This window comes from Pan paniscus, chromosome 8 (genome assembly GCF_029289425.2).
Source record: "Pan paniscus chromosome 8, NHGRI_mPanPan1-v2.0_pri, whole genome shotgun sequence".
Lineage (NCBI taxonomy): Eukaryota > Metazoa > Chordata > Mammalia > Primates > Hominidae > Pan > Pan paniscus.
Window position 1 is genome coordinate 61,328,341 of NC_073257.2, and position 20,562 is coordinate 61,348,902.

The following is a 20,562-nucleotide window of genomic DNA, read 5'->3' on the forward strand; positions in this document are numbered from 1 at the left end:
TGAGATTATTATGCCTGGCATTCACTCAGTTTCTTAAACCTATAGGGCTTTGTCTTTTGCCAAATTTGGGGAGTTTTCAGCCATTATTTCTTCTAATACTGTTTTAGATTTACTCTGTTTATCCTCTCCTTCTGGAACTCTGATGATAGAATGTTGGATCTTTTGTCCTGTAGGTCCCTGATGTCTGTTCATTTTTTGTTTGTTTTTAGTCTATTTTCTCTCTGTTGTTCAGATTAGATAAATTCTATTGCTCTGTCGTCCACTTCACAAACTATCCACTGACATCTCCACTCTCCTATTGAGCCCAAACAGTGAGTTTTTCATTTCTGTTTTTGTACTTTTTAGTTCTATAATTTCCATATGTTTGTTTTTTTCTTTATTGGCTGAGATTTTTTTATTTTGTCAACTGTTTTAAGATAATTTGAATTGATGATTGAATCTTTTTTTTTTTTTTTAATAAAAACTGCTTTAAGGCTGCAGGTGGTCCCTCATGCCTGCAATCCCAGCACTTTTGGAGGATGAGGTGGGTTGATCACCTGAGGTCACGAGTTTGAGACCAACCTAGACAACATGGTGAAACCCCGTCTCTACTAAACATGCAAAAAAATAGCTGGGCATGGTGGTGGGTGCCTGTAATCCCAGCTACTTGAGAGGCTGAGGCAGGAGAATCATTTGAATCTAGGAGGGTTGCAGTGAGCCAAGATCATGCTATTGCACTCCAGCCTGGGCAACAAGAGTGAAACTCCATCTCATAAAAAGAAAAAAACTGCTTCAAAATTTTTGTCAGATAATTTCAACACCTGATTCATCTCAGTGTTGATCTGATCTATTATCTCTTCTCATTCAAGTTGTGATTTTTGTGGCTTTTAAAATGATGGGTGGTTTTTTTATAGTAGCTTGTCAGAAGGTCCCAGGTCCTATGTAAATCTCTTATTTTTGTAGGCAGTCACCCAGGTTTATCATGTAATCTTGGTCTGCTTCTATGGGCTATAGTTCCAATGGCATTTTCATTTTCAGAGCCTTTACAGTATTATTTTGGTCTGTTTGGTTTATATGGTGCCACTGGGCCCTGCTGGTGCTGCCAGAGGGGACAGAGAGAGTTTCCTCAGATTTGGAAGCTGGATGTTTTTCAGTAGGGGAGAGAAGCCTCACACCCATGGAGATGAAGAAGCTTCCTTGCTGGGCCACTTTTGTGTCTAGGTGCCTCTTGCTGGCTCTTCCCTGAAGGCTTGGTGTCACCTGGTTGAGGAAGGGAGTCTTAGCCTGGAAGAAAAAGTGAGCTCTTCCTCTGGTGCTCATTGTGGGAGGAGCCCCTGATCCATCCTCTCTGCAGCTGATGCTGGGCTCACTTGAGATTTTCAGGGGAACTCCCCTTTGATCCAGGGGAGGAATGAGCTTACCTGAATGTTTTCTGTTGCTAGACTGGAGTAGGAAAAAAGCAAGTCTGGGTGACCTTCTGCTGTTGGATGGGAAAACATAAGATGTCTAGCAGTTGTGTTACTCCTCCAGTCCTGGGATTCCAAACCAGTTTACCTTCTTTTCACCACCTTTCAAAGTCTTCATTTGGTTGTCTCTTATGTTATTTCCAAGGTTTAAAGCTTTACTCAGCAGGAAAGAGAAGGAAGAAATTGACCTATGCCATCTTGTCTGGATCAGAAGTCCCAAATTTTTAAACACTTTGAATTAGCAATATCTCTTATAACTATTATGTTACCTATAAAGTGTGCCTCACCAGCTAAAAACAGGGCATACAGTAAGTCAGCATTGGTGAAGAGAATTGGGGGTGTTTGTGGTCAAAATGTATCAAAGTGGTTCAGAGCAGGTGTGAGCCCCTTCCTAAACTGGGGAGCAGCTCTGCAGGACCATACACCAAGCCTCCTCCAGCAAGCCTGCTGGGCCAGCAAAAGCTGCATGCTCTCTGGATCCCTCGGGGTGAAAACCAGACTGTAGACCTTAGAAACATGCAAATGCATGCAGGATACACATTTGCAGGCATATTTGTGGACAAATATGCAGACCTTTAGGTAAAACTACAAATTTAATCAATTTATTGGTAATATCAAAAGAAAGTTAAAGGGCAAAGAGTTTCATCTGAAAAAAGGAAGAAAATATTCTTACCTGTTCTGAGGGCATTTCACCAAATAATGTCTCACTGTGAAAGGAAAAATAATAGAAGATGGTAAACCAATGCTACTTCAGATATATATGCTCCAGGAATTACAAGGAAATGCTGGGAGCCAGGTGTTGTTCAGGTATTGGTGCTATACCACCCAACTCTCAAGACTTGCATTCTTCTGTTTGGAAGAGCACAGCAGAGCCATCACATGGACACAACAGTGACTGGATATGTCCCAGCCAGGGATCTAGCCAGGCATTAAGCCATACACCCCAGACTTCCTGGGTATTCATTTTGGGCCAAGGCAGGTTAAGTTGGGATCCTGGATAACAGAGTCACCCAACCTCTAAGCTCTGCCTGAGTCATAAGAAAGCCCTCTTGAGACCAGATGGAATAACCTGCCCATTTAGAAGCTCCTCATTGAAAAATGAGTTTGAATTCTCTGATTAATGCTCTTCCAGGACTAAAAAGAGGCCCTCGGGAAAACAGTCTTGGACCAAAACCTCCTTCTACAGGAAAACCAAATGATTCTGGCTGCAGAGGATAAGTAAGAATACCTAGGCACATAATCCAGCAAGTGGCCACTCTGAGGTTCACAGCTGAATTTACTTCAAATAGAGGTAAAGCTGAAACAACCAGGGGGACCCTTGAATTGTGTGGTAGATTGTTACATCAGTGGACTCAGTGAATCACACCTCCTTGTATGTGTCCACACCCATGTGTACCCCCTCCCAAACTGACTCTGGGCTTGGCCATATGAACTTGCTTTGGTCAAGAGAACATTAGCCAATGTGTCACAAGCAGAGGTGTAAAAGACACCTGTGCTATGGGGTTTGCCCTCTCTTGTTGCAGGGAATTCTTCTGTCACCACATGAGGAAGCCTGGCTAGCCTACTGGAAGATGAGACTACATGGAGCAGACACCAGCTGTCCCAGCCAAGGCCCCGAACAACCAGGTCCCAGGTAATGCATCAAGAGACTGCAGCTGCATGAATGACTCCAGCTGAGACCAGCAGAAGAAATGGTCAGCTAAGCCCAGCCCAAAATGGCAACCTGTGGAATTGAGAGCAAATAATAGTTGCTTTAAGCTGTTACATATGGGGTGATCTGTTCCGCAGCTTCCAAAGTAAGATGAGAGAATCTCAGCTTCAAATGGAACTGTACAGGTTTATCTCGTTCAGCCTCCTATTAATACCTAAACTCTTTCTCTATTCCATTTACCGAGCATCTACTGTATACTAGATAATCTATAGATGCAACAATAATAACAACCATAGTTAGTATTTATCGAACATTTCATGTGTCCCTGGCACTATTCTAAGCTTATTAGATGGATCAGTGGTCTTCAGTCTAGGGTCTGGATACCCCTGGGTACTCTTTGGAAAAACAGTTTTAAGGAATCACCTTAACAACCTCACCTCCCATGGTATTCTTTCCTAAGAATGCATTCTCTTAGAACATTCCTGAGGTCTGGCCATATTCATTTTCCTTCCCCCCTTTTAACATCACCCTTTTCTATTCATAAAATCAAAGCACACCATCCTGGAGACCTGTCCCAGATTGAAACGTAAATGGGGCATCAAACAAGAATTAATGTAAAATATTAATATCTGTGTCAATAAAGCAAATTATTAACTAGGCAACTAAATCTTTCGCAAGGGGGGGGATGTTTCTAATACTTTGCTTTCAACAAGGATTGAATAATGACCTAATCCAATTGTCATCTGGTAGAGTATTAAAAATCATTTTGGATGATAAATCATGATGTGACTTTTGACATATACCTTGGAAGTAGTTCTAAAAATTGAGGAGTATAAGAAAATTTCATTCATTCATTCATACTCTCTTTATATTGAAGTATTTCAGAGCTAATATCTATTAACAAAATTGATGATAAATTTTATCCCTAAAAAATTCATACCAGGGCATATGAAGTAAAAATAAAAATCAATTTCAATAAAAATGCATTCCCAATAAATTTTGCTTTTTATGGCTATTATGTATCTAAATGTATGATATGTTTATGTCATCTTGATTAATCTTATGCTAATTTTCCAAAGTTTACTAATTGTGCAATACTAATAAGTCAATCTAAAAAATATTTTAACAGACACTTATGAAATGAGGAAATTAAAAAATTATTAATTTAAATTTGTACACATATATTATCTTACAGATAAGTAAAATAGGGTAATCAATAAAGAACCTTCAAAACAAAAGATGTATTACAGTAGGATGAAATTTTGTGGGGAAGTGTAATGAAGATAAAAATTCAAGGAGAAGAAGGAACAATACAAAATTTCTTTTTTTTTTTCTTTTTTTTTGTCAATTTATTTATTTATTTATTTATTTTTTAAATTTATTTTTTTATTATACTTTAAGTTTTAGGGTACATGTGCACATTGTGCAGGTTAGTTACATATGTATACATGTGCCATGCTGGTGCGCTGCACCCACTAACTCGTCATCTAGCATTAGGTATATCTCCCAATGCTATCCCCCCCCCACCCCACAACAGTCCCCAGAGTGTGATATTCCGCTTCCTGTGTCCAGTTAAAGCTTGTTTGGGTAGGTACTTTTTTTCTCATGATGGCTTTAAATAAATGAAGACAGTCATTAAATTCAAGACATTTAGATGTGAAAGAAAGATGGATCTAATCATTTCATTTTTAAGATTTCAAAGATGGAAATTACATCTTTCACAACAATTTACATGTATGATGAAAAAGTTTAGATGTCAACAAAAAAATGATTGAGTGCATAGTTTTTGAAATTATTTTAGGAACTATGCAAGCAAAAAAGTTTGAAGACCACAACTTTGCATTCTAACTTAATCTTCACAGTAGCCTTGTCATTACTTTTATCTTACAGCAGAGGACACTGAAGCACAGAGAAGTTAATAAACTTGCCCAAAGTCACTCAGGTGATGTTACGGGCTGAATTATGTCTCCTCCACTGAGCCTAACTGAAGCCTAATCCTCAGTACTTCAGAATGTGACTGTATTTGGAGATAGGGTCTTTAAAGAGGTAATTAAGTTAAAATGAGGCCATTAGGCTGGGCCCTTATCTAATCTGACTAGTGTCCTTAAAAGTGAAGGAGATTGCAACAAAGACAGGCACAGAGGGAAGACCATGTGAAGACACAGGGAGAGCAGCGGTCTCTAAAGCCCAGGAGAGAGGCTTCAGGGGAAATGAATCCCGCTGACACCTTGATCTCAAGACTTCTGGCCTTTAAAAGTGTGAGATAATAAATTTCTGTTGTTAAAGCCATGCAGTATGTGGTACTTTGCTGTGGCGGCCTCAGCAACCTAATACACCTGGGAAGTGCCAAAGTTGGGCAGCTTGGCTCCAGAGCCCTCTTGTAACTACAGTCATCCCTCATATCTTTGGGGCATTGATTCCAGAACCTCCCAAGAATACCGAAATCCGAAGATGCTCAAGACCCTTATATAAAATGGAGTAGTATTTCCATATAACCTACGCACATCCTCCTGTATACTTTTAATCATCTCTAGATTACTTGTAATACATAATACAAGGTAAATGCTATGTAAACCATTGTTATGTTTTTTATCAGTATGATTTGTATTATTGTATTGTTATTTTTAATTGTTTTTTAATCAAATATTTTTTATCCGAGTTTAGTTGAATCCTCAGTGCAGAACCTGTGGATAGGGAGGACCAACTGTACTCTGCACCATTCTCAGAGACACTGGGTAGCTGGCATCAGGGGTCCTGCAGGTGGGGAAATAGAGTCTCACAGAAGAAATGGCCAGACCACTGTGCCACAGCTGGAGCCAAGCAGAGATGGCACTGGGACCCAAGATAATCCCATGAGCTGACCGGTGTTTTGGTAAGTCCAGTGCTCGGGGTAGCAAGGTGAGCAGCCTGGAGATCAGGAATGCAGGGAACAGTAGAGCAGCTGCAGTGTTCCCCGGAGGCAGGGAGCTGACTAAGAAGGGCCAGGAGCCCGATGAGGCCAGACAGTGCCAGGGTACAGGAGACGCACCCCTGCCAGCGCTTGCTGAGGCACCGTTCTGAGATGTCGGCAGCATGTATGTGGGGTTGATGGTCCCATTAAGAGGGACTGCCCACAGGACCAAAAGTGATTTTGGACATCAAAGATGAGGTTTACAGGCACCTGAGAAATAGACTTCACTGAGAGTCACCCTTAAATATGCATAGCATAATTAGTGCTATTAATACTTACCGAAGTGTGCCAACCCAGATTAGCCTCCCCAAGAAGCAGAAATCCTAAGAAAAAGATTCAAGTGTCAAGAGTTTATGTGGGAGGCGATCCTAGGAAACCCACTGGAAAGTGTGGGAGACCAAGAAGAGAATCAGCCAATAAAGGGTGCATAATGGAGCCAATACACCCAGTGGGCTGTGGCCTGGCACCAGGCACTTGACCTAGAAGCAACCGTCCTGCACAGAGGTGAACATTCAGGACGTGTTCTCAAATGGTGATTTTAGGATCCTTAGGACTTTGAAGACTCTGAAAGGAAGGCTTATTTTTGCAACTCTCCTGATAAGAAGAAGCAGGCCCTGGGCCACTCCCTACCACCCCCACCCTTTCTTCTTCTTTTCAGCTGAAACCATGCTGCTCACACTCTCGCCCCATGGCAAACCTCCCAGATGGCATGTCCAGCCTGAAGCCTCTGTCTTCCCCATCTAGACCTGTCCCTATCACCACTGCCACCCCAAGCTGGGTGATTTGAGGTGGAGGCAGCCTTACTCCCATCTTATCAGGCCCCGTAGCAGTGTTGGGACCTCCAAGGCATGGTTGATATCTACCCACCTTACCCCTATGCCCTGGCCACGTCTTCTGACCTCCAGGTTTTGCACAGGCCCCGCAATAGGACCCATGGATGTTTCTGCTGTATCCATCAAGTGTCTGCACTCGAGGCAAGGACTGTGGCAACCCTGGCGTTGCAAGGGGTCACAGTACTTCATGCACAGTAAGCACCCAGGAGCATTTTCAGAGTGAAGGACCACAGTACTCTCCCCATCTCCTGCAGCCCAGCACAGGCTGGGAGCCCTGCAGCCTGAGAAAGCACCTCCCTCATTCAGGGCTCAATCCGCAGCCCCTGCCTGCATTTACCTAGTGGGAGAGAAAGGACCAGGGTGCACCCCTTACTACACACGGCCCTGTTTCCACCATGTCAGGCCCCAGAGCCCAGCCCCCTCCAGGAATCAGTCCTGCCTGGACAACCTTCCAGGCCTACAGTTATAAGGACAGGACCACCTCTGTCACCAAGTGGGAAGCTAAGGAGAAGCAAGTCCTCCACCTCCTGCCCCTTTGGCACAAAAAGCCACTTAGAGGCCACATTTCTCACATGCAAAGGACCAGCATGCACAGCTGTCTGTCCAGGGTCCCATAGTCCCACATGGCAGCCATGAGCCCCAGGTGGCTATCAAGTCCCAAAATGTGATGAATCCAAAATGAGATGTGCTGGAGTGTGAGATCACACCAGATGATAAAGCCACACCTTAGCATAAAAAAAGAAATATCACATATCTCATTCATCATCTTTATTTGTTGATACTGTTGGAATGATATTCCAGATACAGTGGGTTAAGTAAAAATATTAAAATTAATTTTACCTGTTTCTTTTTACCTTTTTGAATGTGACTACTAAAAAAAAAATGGTCAGATCACCTGTATGGCTGACATATTTCTAGGGGGCAACATGAAAAGGGCCTTCACTTGTCTGAGCAGCTGGGCTGCCAGTGGTGAAGGGGCACCCCAGGAAGGATGAGCCCTGCACATGAGAAGGTGCCCCTGCAGCTGCCCATGCCAGGAATGGCAGTCACTCAGCACAGTGAAAGCACCTCCCACAGCCCCAAGAGGTAAGAGGAACCTTCATTCCAATGTTAGAGAAGAGTCAGGAGTTCAGAAGACCCACTTTATAAATAAGGGAGCTTGAATCTAGGCTCCAAGTCCCATGCTCCGGGGAGGCTAACCAACCCCCACAAAGGAAAGATGGGTGCTCAGGGGGCCTGACCAGAGAGCCAGCTGAGCCTCCCGGCACCCACTGAAGAACCAGAGAGATCTCGCTCCAGCTGTCCAGGTATTTGACTCCAGATGAATGAGTCCTTCCTCCTCTCAAAGGCCCCAGGCCATCCTCTGCTCCTCATCCACAGCCACCCCATTCTGTGCTTGGAGGCCTCCTCCCCACCCGAGTCTGGCTGTGGGTGGGATGCAACCTCCAGCTCCCTTTTCTTGCATCTCTGGAAGGAACAGCCACAGGCCCTTAGCTTCATCCTCATGGAGAAGCAGAGTGCCTGGGACAGGGGAGTCATGGGTGTTTAACAAGCCTTGGGAGGTTCTGTTTCCAGTTCTAGCACAATCTGTGCAAACCAAACAGTATCACAGCTCACACTGATGAGTACAGAGAAAGAAGCCAGGCCACTCCTCTTTCCTATCTAGTTCGAGTTTGTGCCTTAAAAACTGCACATTTAAAAGCTCAGACACAGAAGGTTGGATTGTTGGAGCCACTCCAAGGCAGCAGGTCAGGACTAATTCGCGAACAAGCAAAAGCCTTTGGAAACAAGTATGATTGAGGAACCAGAAGAATAATTCCAGGCTGGGCCCTGGGCCACCAGGATTGGTGTTTTCCAGGATGACTCAGTGCTGTCAAGGCCCTGGGATGAGGTGCCTGGCACTGCGGGCACAACAAAGAGCAAGGACAGAGACTTGAGGCTCAGGAGGGAAGGGGACACATGTTTGTGCTTGGCAAGCAACATATGTGTGCAATCAGCTCCAGCTCAGTGAATGTTGAGCGCCCTTAGAGGCAAAGCAGTGCCAGGCTTGGGGTGAGGGCAGAGAAGCAGCAAGGCTGAGAATGAAGAGGGGCTGGCCTGTGGCCTCCTGGCTCCTGGGATGGGCTGTGTTTATCTCAAGGTCCCACTGGGGGTTGCATCCAGAGTGGGACCAGCTACTCTGATGTCCTCTTTCCAGGCAGATGTTGCTGCAGGTGCTGGAGAGCAGGTGCCGGGCTCAGCTCTCCTGTCCACATGTGTGTAAGCAGCCTGCATACCTTGATGCCCTCAGCTCCCACACATGCAGGAGGGGTTGGGTCTCCTGAATGTGGTCAGGATGAGGGAAGCCCAACAAACATACAACTGCATAGAGAGACTGGAAACCATGAACAGAACAAGGGCCTGTATCTTCCTCAAACCAAGCACTGTTCTCAGTAGTGTATAGATGTACTACTAATTTTAATCAAGGTGATGCAAAGTTTGTTATAGTGCAGTGCATTAAATGACAGAATATGTTATATTTGAAAGTTAAGAGTGTTGCAGGTTTTAGTGATGTCATTTCTGAGGATCAGTGGGATCTTTGGACACACATGGCTTGGTCTACAAATGCTTGATTGCTTCCAATGAGAGCCATGGCCACCTTCAGCTAATCCATAAAAGGAGGAGCATCTTGCGGTGCAGCCTGACATGGGGGGATGTGCCCTGTGCCTGCTGTAGCGCTGGTACCTGCCAGAGCCTAAGACTTTGGAATCACTGTCAGCCCCATGGCCCAAACCCCTTCTAAACCTGCTTGGATGCAAATAGGGCATGCTCCTCAGGAACCAGCTGGTTGCTGGGGTAACAGCTCAGCACCACCAATCCTCAGGCCCCACAGGTGGTCGCAGTTATGCCCCAGCCACCAGGAATGATTGGGCAGTATCCCTTAATCCTCCTCAAACTTGCTCCTTGCTTGCTTGGCCTCCCTTGCTTCCCACTGGGCCTGGCAGTGAGAAGAGACAGAAATAAAGTCTCCTTTGAGTGGTGATTTAAAGATAACCACACATTCCTCATCACTCTTCCTCTTCCCTAAGTCTGGCCCGTCCTCACAACTTGCTGTAATTGATAGAATGTGGGAGAGTGACACAGTGCCAGCGTCCAGTCTAGGCATGTCCTTGGAGCCTGGAGCAAGTTGGGGGATATGGCTACCTTGCTGGTGACACCACAGGGAGAGAAATATCACAAGCCCCTGCTGTCCTATTTGTCTCAGAGGCAGGCCCCAGGGCTGAGAGTGGCACTACCTTGGATCTCCAGTCCTGGTCAACTTCAGGTGGCTGAAGATACACAGATGACTCCAGGTGACACTGCCAGAAGAACCACCCAGTTGAGCCCAGCCCAGTGCAGAATCTTGAACAAATAAATGTTGTGTTAAGCCACTACTTCCTGAGTGATTTGTTACTCAGCAAGAGATACCTTGAACATTTTGGGATTACCAGTGTGTGTTGACAGGAAAGGCAACTATTCTTAGTTATACCTTCAAAGCCAGGAAAGAAGTCTTGACCACCTTAAAACAAGGCCATATTTATCATATCCTTTCTGTCCTATCACATCATTTTTGTTATTAAATTTCATAGAGAAAAAAAGTTAGGAACAGTCCAGGCCTCATGGATCTACAGATCCATGCAGATCTACCAGCAAATCTACCTGCCAATCTGCTTCTGGAACACCACCTGAGCCTGAGCAACCTTCTTGGGCACCATCTAGGGGAGGGAACATCCTCAAAACCCCTTGCAGTGGTGCCAGGGCTCTGGGAGGACGGCTTCTGCTATGGCCCTGCAGTGGAAGGCACAGGGCTTAGATTCAGAGGAAGTGGGGTATGGGTCCTGAGCAATATCTGGGCAATTTGCCACTGCTCTGCATATCCCCACCTTCTCAGCTAGGACACAGGGGCTTGATGTGACCACTTACACCCCAGACAGAGCATGGCAGAAGCAGAATCACTCACAGACAGTGTCCCATTTGCACCATGACTCCCTTGCTGAGCCTGTCTCAGGGGGTCCCAGAGGCCTTGTTTCCTCCAATTCAATGGACCTGGGAATAATCAGCTCAAAGCCCATGGTTTCCAGGGGGAACAATCCTGCCCTTCCCCCAACCACAGGACAACTTGGAACGCTCAGGGGATGTTCTGATTATAGCACTGATTGGGGACAATCCTTGACCATTGATAGGCCATGGCAGGGAAGCTTGACATCTGTGATATATAGGAAAGTCCACAAATGAAGATTTCTCCTATAGACTTTGAGTAACCCTCTTGACATTCATGCAGAAAAGAGGAAACCCGTTCATGAGAGCCTGGAAGCTAAGTCCAATTTATGTGGAAACACAAGGTGTGTATTTTCTCCATGCTAATGCACAATGAATGTTTAAAGGGTGTGCAAATTGGCTGAAGAGTGTTTTCTTTCATTAAAAACCCTACCAACAGTTGGGATGTTAGGAATCCCATCACCATGGGCAGTGCCTCTCCTGGATATTACAGCCCATCTGTGTCTGTCTATGCTGATCCTTGTCCCCTGCATGTTGAGTCTTCACATATACAAACAGGTGCTCATCTAGCGTTTATTTCAAGCGTCAAATATAAAGGATTATTATCTTCTCTGAAATTCACACTGATTCAAAGAAGAGGTGTAATACTAGAATTTGTCTCAGTGTGCTATAAATTACTTTCCTCTGATTTTTCCTTTAATTATAAAGCATTAAGTTGATTTGAGGGGGTACAGATAGTATAGCTCATCTATGAATTTCATTTTAAAATAGTAGAGATCATTCCAAAATACTTGTTGTAAAAGCAGGATGCTTGATGGGATAGAGGTAAGAAGAACAGCTCTAAGGCCTTGCTACTCCAAGCATGGCCTCACACCAGCAGCAGAGCTGGCTGGAAATGTAGGATTGCAGGCCTGCCCCAGACATCCTGAATCAGAATCTGCATTTGAGCAGGTTCCCACGTGAACGGTCTGCTCCTGAAGTTTTGGGGAGGGCTGTTCTAAGACTCCTGGGCCCAGCTGAAGGAGACTACCTAGGCCCATCATGCACGGTCCTCCATCCTTGGCCCCACAGTGAGTTGAAAGATGTCTGGCTCCTGGAGGTGCATGGGGCAAGACCTGCCCTGCCAATGGGAGTTGCACTCAACCAAAACCAAACTACTAGGAGATGCAGGTACTGGCTAGAGCTGTCTTGGAAGAGCCTCAGCAACAACTGCCATGGAGGGCTAAAGAAAAATTCCCTTGGCAAGGTCAGCCCCCGATAGCCAAGGTTTTCTTGAATAGAAACATGAGAGGCTTGGGAACCCAGCTTGGAAACTGCCTATGTTGCTTCCACACTCCAGCAGTTGAGAGGCTGGGGCTCAACTTCACCCTACCGCTCCCTGGTTTCAGGGCCTTCTCAAGCTCCTCAGCTGTGCTGTCAGGTAAGAGCATTGTCGCTCTCATCCAGGGTCACATAAGCACATGGAGGGGCCATATGAGGTGCCTGGCCCACAGCGGGTGCTCAGACAACGCTCTGGACAGCTGGGGTTTGGGGAGGGCTTTCAGGCACTGTGCACAGGTGCAAATGGGACCGTCTGAGGCCCACTCCAGTGGGGATGAGGCAGCTGGGATCCCCATTCTCTGAAGCCTCTCTGTGAGGCCTGGAGGAGGATGCCAGGTGCTCCCACATGTCCCAGTCTGCCCTTCTTGGCCCTGCTTTGTTTCCCTGATCCTGTCTAGGGCCTAGCAGGGCCTGCAGCCAGTGCAGACTCTCAATCATGTCCCTGAGCCCAGGCAAAAGTGCCTTCAGAGCATACCCAGCTTGGAAACTGCCTATGTGGCTTCCACACTCCAACAGTTGGGTGTAAGGCAGGTGGGAAATAAACCCATTTGTCCACCATGTGCTGAGCATCTGTCCTGAGCCACATTCCAAGGAGAATGAATTGAATGTGTGGTCCCTGCCTCTCACACTGTCCTCTTGAAGGAAGGCCCATGCCAAGGCACAAGTGCAATGTGCCACAAGCTCACAAGAGTATTCAGGGGTTGAGAACAGGAAAAAGCTGCATTGCCACTGATGAGGGAGGTGGGTATTGCAGGGGAAGGCCCTGGAGCTGGCTTTGAAGGACAGCATAGAGACACAGGCAGAGGCTGGTGGGAGAGCACAGGCTCCAGAGGAAAGACACCCATGCTACAGCCTCTGCCCCATTGCCGATTGTGGAGCATGCTGGAGTTCTCCACTGCCCTCTGGATCCCCGTCCACCTTTGTCCAGCCTGCTCAGCCCTGGAGGCACCTTCCTGTTCCTGACCCCCTGGCTTCTGGTGGGTGGCACCAAGGGCAATAGCAGCAGGAGATCCAAAGTGGGGAGGGGAGAGGGCCTGAGGAGTGTACCATCCTGGCTCCCTCCCAGCTGCCTCCTGGTTTGTCAGGAGCTGAGTCCCTCTCTGCAGACCCCTGATGGTGACACCTCTCCCAAAGCTGCAGCTAACACATGGTGCATTCCAGGAACCTCCCCTCTCCTTGTCCCTTAAGGTCTAGGATGGAAACAGCATCCCATGGGTACTTGTCATTGGATGTGTCACCTCCCTCATTGTCCCTTAGGCTTGCCCACACCCCTGCATTAATGCTGCACAGAGTCACTGTTGGAGTGGCCCCTCAAACTGTGACCACTGAATCTAATATTTCCAAGCTCTATGACCTTGAGCTAATAGTGACAATTATTGTGTATAATTAGAGCCATATGTCAACATAGAAGCAGGACATTCGCTGGAGCCTGTGTTACAGGTTTTAGCATCTTTCTTTTGGTAACTTAGTCCTCACCATGAGCCTGAGACTGGTGCACTCCTGCCTCCTCCATGTCGCAGATGAGGAAAGCAGGCACAGAAGGAGGTTGTCAGCCTGTAAGTAAGGGAGCCAGTGGAACCGGAGTCGGTCCATTTCCAGAGCTCGGCTCTTACCCTGGTCATCTCTGGGAGCCACAGTGTCCCCAAGCTGTTTTGGAGATTCTGAAGCAGGATGCAGGGAGAGGCTCTCAAAGGAGACCTCCAACAGGAGCTGCTGGGCAAGTGAAATCGGGGCTCGGGGAGCAGCAGAGACTCTCGAGAAATCAGGCAGTGTTCATAGAGATATGAGAGTCATGAGAACTACACTTTGCTGAGAGGAAGGCAGGAAGGGGCTGAAGGCAGAGTGCAGAGAAACAGGGACACCAAAGTGAAAGGAGATGGAAGGGAACTCTCAGACTGGTCAGGGAAAGAATTGGGGAGACTTCCCAAGTGCCACCCGCCTGCCAGTGAACGCTCATAAGAACATTCCACTGAGGGAAGAGGGTGTCAATCTCCTTTCATAAATGAGGAAACCCATGTTCAGAATGGCTCGGGAACTTGCCCAAAACCTCAGCCTCAAACCACAGAGTCAAAATCCAACCCTAGGCTCATCTGATGCCACAGACTCTTCAGGGAGATTGACAGCAGGAAGGGGCCTCAGAAACCGAGAAAGGGGAAATTCAGTGATGTCAATGATGGCCACAGTGTATTTTAGCAGAGTCCAAGGGAAACACAGCTTGCTCACTTTGGCCACAGTCACAGGTAAATAATCCCTGACTCACAATGCACTTTTCCACCAAGGTGGTACTTTGTCTAGCATCTTCCGCCTGTCTGTGGTTGGGGTGTGCTCCCATCCCAGACATGACCTTATCTGTTTTCTTACCTCTGGATTTCCGCTTGTTAAACACAGACTGCCAGACGATGACCAGCATGAAGAGCAGAATGCTGAGGATCCCCACGCAGCACACGAGGACAGCATACACATAGAGATCTGAAAGGCAAGGACAGACACGTGAGTCAGCCTTCTGGGGGCCGCAGCAGGAGAAGTGCGCTGGCAAGAGAACAATCAGAATTGGAATATTTGAAATCCCAGTGCTACAGTCAACAAGGCAGTGTGGTATTGGTGCAAGGACAGACACAGATCAATGAAACAGAACAGAGAGCCCAGAAATAGACCCACACAGGCATGCTCAGTTGATTTTTGACAAAAGTGCAAAAGTAATTCAACGGTGGAAGGACAGTTTCTTCAATCAATGGTGCTGGGTCAATGGGACTTCCACTGGCAGAAAATAAAACTAAAATAAACCTCACCTTTTATTCAAAAATTAACTCAAAATGAACCACAAACCTAAATGTAAAATGTAAGCTAGAAGACTTTAGAAAAAACCCACAAGAAAAATATTTGGGATCTAAGAATAGACAGAGTTCTTAGACTTGACCCAAGAGGCACCGTCTATATTAGTAAAACTTGACATACTATACTTGACTTTACCAAAATTAAAAACTGATGTTCTGTAAACAAACATATGAAGAGGATAAAAAGGCAAACAGACTGGGAGAAAATATTTGTAAACCACATATCCAACAAAGGACTACTATCCAGACTCTAAAGAACTCTAAAAACTCAACAGCAAAAACCACACAATCCTGTTGGAGAAATGAAAAAAAAAAAAAATACAGACATTTCACTAAAGAGAATGTACAGGTGGCAAACAATCCCATGAGAAAATGTTTGACTTCTATCGCTGTTAGAGAAATGCAAAATGCAACTACAGTAAAATATCCCTCATGCCTTTCAGGGTGGCTAAAATAAAAAATAGTGACATCCCCAAATGCTGGCAAGGATACAGATAAACTGGGTCACTCAGACGTGGCTGGTGGGAATGTAAAGAGGCTCAGCCACTCTAGAATAGAGCTTGACAGTTTCTCAAAGGAGACACCTGTAACAACCATTCAGCCCAGAAATTGCATTCCTTGCATTTGTCCCAGAAAAATGACAGCTTAAGTTCACATGGAAAATGGTACATGTATGTTGGGTAGCCAAAAACTGGAAACAGACCGGATATCCTTCAGCAAGTGAATAGTTAAACAAAGTGTGGTACATCCACACCACAGCATCCTCAGAAATAAAAAGAACAAACTATCGACACACACACCAACCTGGATGAATCTCCAGAGAAGTACGCTGAGTGAAAAAAAAAAAAATCCCAAAAGGTTACATTCTTGATATGACATTCTTCATCAATGTAACATTCTTGATATGACAAAATTATAGAAATAGAGAACAGATGAGTGGTTGCCAGAAGTTAAGAAGGGGGTGGTGGTGAGAAGAAAATGGGTTTGGCTACAAGGGCCACTTATAATGACAGAAATATTCTGTATCTTGACTGTATGGATGTTAATATCCTGTTTGTGATATTGTTTTATGGTTTTGCAAAATGCTATCATTGGGAGACATTAGGTAAAGGAAACAAACTAGTACAAGGGATCTCTGTGTATGATTTTTTAGAAATTGATTTTTTCTTTCTTGCCCTGTGGCCCAGGCTGGAGCGCAGTGGCATAATCTTGGCTCACTGCAACCTTCTCCTCTCAGGTTCAAGCATTTCTCCAACCTCAGCCTCCTGAGTAGCTGGGGCTACAGGTCCACACCGCCACACCCAGCTAATTTTTGTATTTTTGGTAAAGACAGGGTTTCACCATGTTGGCCAGGTTGGTCTTGAACTCCTGACCTCAGGTGATCCCCCCACCTCCACCTCCCAAAGTGCTGGGATTACAGGCATGAGCCACTGTGCCTGGCCAGAAATGGATGTTAATCTACAATAATTTCAAAATAAAAAGTTGTCTAAGTTGAACAGTTAAACCATGTTCACGTACATACATCTCTTTTAGAGATAAGGTCTCACTCCGTCACCCAGGCTGGAGTGCAGTGATAAAATCACAGCTCACTGCAGCCTTGAATTCCTGGGCTCAGGAGACCTTTCCGCCTCAGCCTCCTGAGTAGCTAAAATTACAGGCATGAGACTCAGTGCCCAGCTACATATACTTACATTTCTTAAACTCTAATAATCAACGTTATCATTAGTCTGATCAATACAATGCCAAGCTGCTCAGAAAGTGAAAAGGGAAGCCAAAAGCATTATTCTAACCATCTTTGAAGAAAAATGCCACAGGCATTTATTTGAACTTAGCAAAAATGTTTCTCTGTTGACTTAAATTTCTACAACCAACAGACATTTACTATCAGCCATGGTCAGTACTTTCCTGAGTCCAAGAAAGATAAAAATGCACACACAAAGGCTTTCTCTTCAAGAAATAGAGGACCACTTAGTAACTGTAACAATAAGAACGTGTGTCCAATACCAGGAACACTCAGAGGCACCCAGCCCAGCCTGGGGAGGCTGAGAGAAGCTTCCAAGAGGACTAGAGTTCTGCACCGAGTTGTATTTAAAATAACAAAAAATACAAAAATGTATAGAAAAAAGCCATCGGCCATCCTGTCACCCTGAGATAACTACTATTAATAAATATTTGGTATACTTTATGATGAATATGCATATATTTTTAAATTGAGATCATATACTTTCACATCTTTTTTTCAATTTCTCTCATTTTCTCAATAAATTCTTTTCAAAAATGATTCAGAATCATTTTGAAAAATATGATAAAAGTTTATCATATTAATATATCAGCAATGATTTAACAATCTCTTACTATTGGCTACTCAAAGTGTTTCTACCTGTTCCCCATCATAAATAATTCTGTGGTGAGCATTCATGAACTTAAACCTTAGTACAACTCTCACAATATGTTCTCAAGATTAAGTTCCTAGAAGTGGAATAGCTGAGTCAACAGGAAAAGAACATTTGTAAAGCCCTTGGGGCGTGGAGAAGCAGTTAGTTAAGTGCTTAAGCTGAAAAAGCAAGCCTACTGGGAGTAGCAGGTGGCTGGCTCCCAGGGAGAGCCTGGAGAAGCAGGTCAGGCTTATGGTTAATGAGAAGAAAGGGGGCATGAAATGGAATCAGACATTCAGGTTCCTTTTGACTCTCCCCTCCCTGGCCTAGGCCCCAGGGAAGCCCAGCAGAACCTCTGCCCCTGGAGTCCATGAGATCTTCCTGTGTTCTTAAGGCAGTCAGCATTTTTGCCTAAGCTAGTTTGAATAGATTTCTGCTCTTGGCAATTTAGATGTCTGGACTGAAAATAAAATAAGTAGAAAGTGCCTTAGGGCAAGGTAGCAGGTGAAGGGTGCATCTGCACTAACATTTAAGGAGAGAGGGGCAGGTGTGTGGAAGGGAGTCTCCTACAAAGGATCAGAGCTAGTCATGGATGCAGAGGAGGGCTGGGGCGAGAGTTCTGGAAGCCCAGAAGAAAGCACTGTAAGAAGGATGCCTTAATAGCATCAACTGCTGGAAAACATCCACTCTGTTTTGCTCCTAGGAAGCCACTGGGAAAGTCTTGGAGGAAAGCCCTGTCAGTAGGCTGGTGGGGGCAGAGTCAGGTTAGAGAGGTCCAGAAGCTGATGGGATGTGAGGAGCTTGAGAAAGTTCTCACATATCTAAAAATCAAAACTGCCTTTCTAGTAAATGCCTGTGTCTCTGATGTGTGGGCTCTGTAGATTAACAGGGTGGAGAACTCTGTGAGGGGTCAGAGTTAGGAGAGAGGCTGCAGCATCCATTTAAACAGTGTGAAACTCAGCAACAGGACTCTTGGATTCTGGACAAGACACTTCATGACGAACTCAGGGACAGAGCAAAGTTCACAGACCAGGATTTGTGGCAGGATCCCAGGGCACAGGATGGCCACAACCCAGCAAACCCACGGCCAGTCCTGCCTTTCCATATTGGTCAGCAAACTACTCCAGAACAGGATGGCAGAGCCCTTGCTGGCAGGAGAAGATGGTGAACAACACAGTCAGGCTGCCAGGCCGACAGAACCTCAGGCAGGTGAACACAGCACCTGCCTGGAAGGGACTATGCAAATGTGGTCCCCAGACCAAAAGGCAGAGAAACTTGCCTTTAGTCTTATTCATGGAGTGGAGAGAAAAATTGTCTTACAAAAGCTTCCATGCCCATGGAGCACAGCAGCTGATCCACAAGCTCACCTCTTCATCTGAGCTCTTTCCTTCGCTTCAGAACAGCAGGAACCCAGGAGGGACAAGGTTGCAGGTAAGAACCGCAGTAGGCATCTCTCCCCAAGTGTCCCTAGCAGCAAGCTGCAGACATTTGGGACACACTCTGCCCAGGCAGGAGGTGAGGGGCTTCAAAAGGCCCAAGCTACAGTTTCAGATCACAGCTTCCTCAACATGGCTCAAAGGGGGCTTCCCACAGGCAGCCAGGGCTACAGAATCAGAAAACATCTGGCGACTCCGGAAGGCTCAGCTGGCCGCCAAACACACAGGCCTCCAGTTATGGACACCAGCCAGCGGGCACCTCCTGCCTGCGTGTGGCTCCCCACACACACAAGACTGGTCATGGCCACTCTCTGTTTTGTTCTTGAAGCTACAGATCTGTAAAAAGTGCTGCCTTGCAGGAGAAGAAAAGCTCAGAAAGACCACTGAGTTCCCCTTGATTGAGCAGCAACCAGTATGCCTATGTTCCGAATTTTTTTTCCTTCTGTTACAAGCATTCCTTTTGTTGCATAAAGACAACCACCCTGCTGTGTCTACTCAAAACATGAAAACCCCCCTCCCTGGGTGTTCTCTGCAAACAACAGTTAAACTCTGAGCCATTGAAGCCAGGGTCACAAATTCCTACGACTGCAGAGTCACCTTCCTGTCATGTCAGCTAATGCAAAGCCCTGCCGCACTCAGTTCCAGGGCACTGCTCTCAGGCTGGAATGCCCGCCCAGTGGTGCCAGATCTTCCAATTCATCCTTTACCTTTTTATGTAAAAATCTCTCTATAAAATGTTGGCTCAAAAGTTTTAAAACTCAGACTAGGCCAAATAATGCTGGTTGAAAGGTTGAAGCCAGACCTTTCAACAAAGGCTTGAGTTTAACAAAATATCTGCAATTAATCAAATCTGGAGTTCACTTTTAAAATACCACATATGGTCAGGCATGGTGGCTCATGCCTGTAATCCTAACACTGTGGGAGGCCGAGGCAGGCCAATCACCTGAGGTCGGGAGTTCGAAACCAGCCTGGTCAACATGGTGAAACAAATTAGTACAAATTTTTGTACTAAAAATACAAAAATTAGCCAGGTGTGGTGGCACACGCCTGTAATCCCAGCTACTTGGGAGGCTGAGGCAGGAGAGCTGCTTGAACCCAGGAGGCGGAGGTTGCAATGAGCCAAAATCACGCCATTGCACTCCATCCTGGACAACAAGAGCAAAACTCCATCAAAAACAAAAGGAAAAGAAAAAAAAACACATATAGCTGCACACCCACAATAATTCTAAAAATCATGTTACATTCCCTTTCTCTTAAATCATTTACAGTTTTGTCTTTTGCCATTGAACTTCCAAAGGCATCACTGCCATTTTTAGACTCAACTGCAAGCTGCCATGTAGAAAATGCCCAGGCCTCCCTGAAGCAGATGGCAGGGCTGGCAGGCTGGAGCAGCTGCCCATGCAGAGACAGGCCAAGACTGGGGTGCATAATGTCAGCATGCCAGATCCCGCCCTCCCAAACAGCCCCACCAAGCCAGGGCCAGGCAGATGGTACCTGTTGCCCAGCAACCCTGATCCCAGCAGGGGTATATTCAGTGCTCCTTTGAAAAAGAGTGACCCCAGTGCCCCTCAGCAGAGTCCAGGAACCCCGCTCTCCCCTGCTTTCTGAATCAAGAAAGTAAGCTTCAGTCTTGTACATTTCCAGTGCAAATGGAAAAGTCAGGAGATAGCAGTTTGAGACATAAGGCTGTGTATTTCTATT

At 45.8% G+C, this 20,562-nt stretch overlaps 1 protein-coding gene across 10 annotated transcripts in view; it reads right to left on the reverse strand.

Annotated features, from left to right (window-relative positions):
• VSTM4 (V-set and transmembrane domain containing 4) overlaps window positions 1-20,562 on the reverse strand; it is a 112,047-nt gene that overhangs the window by 57,946 nt on the left and 33,539 nt on the right. For all 10 annotated transcript variants that reach the window (XR_010113178.1, XR_010113181.1, XR_010113180.1 and 7 more), the window contains exons 4-5: window positions 14,578-14,685; window positions 2,119-2,152 (exon numbers count right to left, since the gene is read on the reverse strand). Coding sequence is in view for 6 of the 10 variants with exons in the window: in XM_063607374.1 (XP_063463444.1) it covers window positions 2,119-2,152; window positions 14,578-14,685 (142 nt within the window). In the remaining 4 variants the exon portion in view is untranslated. The remainder of the gene's footprint in view (window positions 1-2,118; window positions 2,153-14,577; window positions 14,686-20,562) is intronic.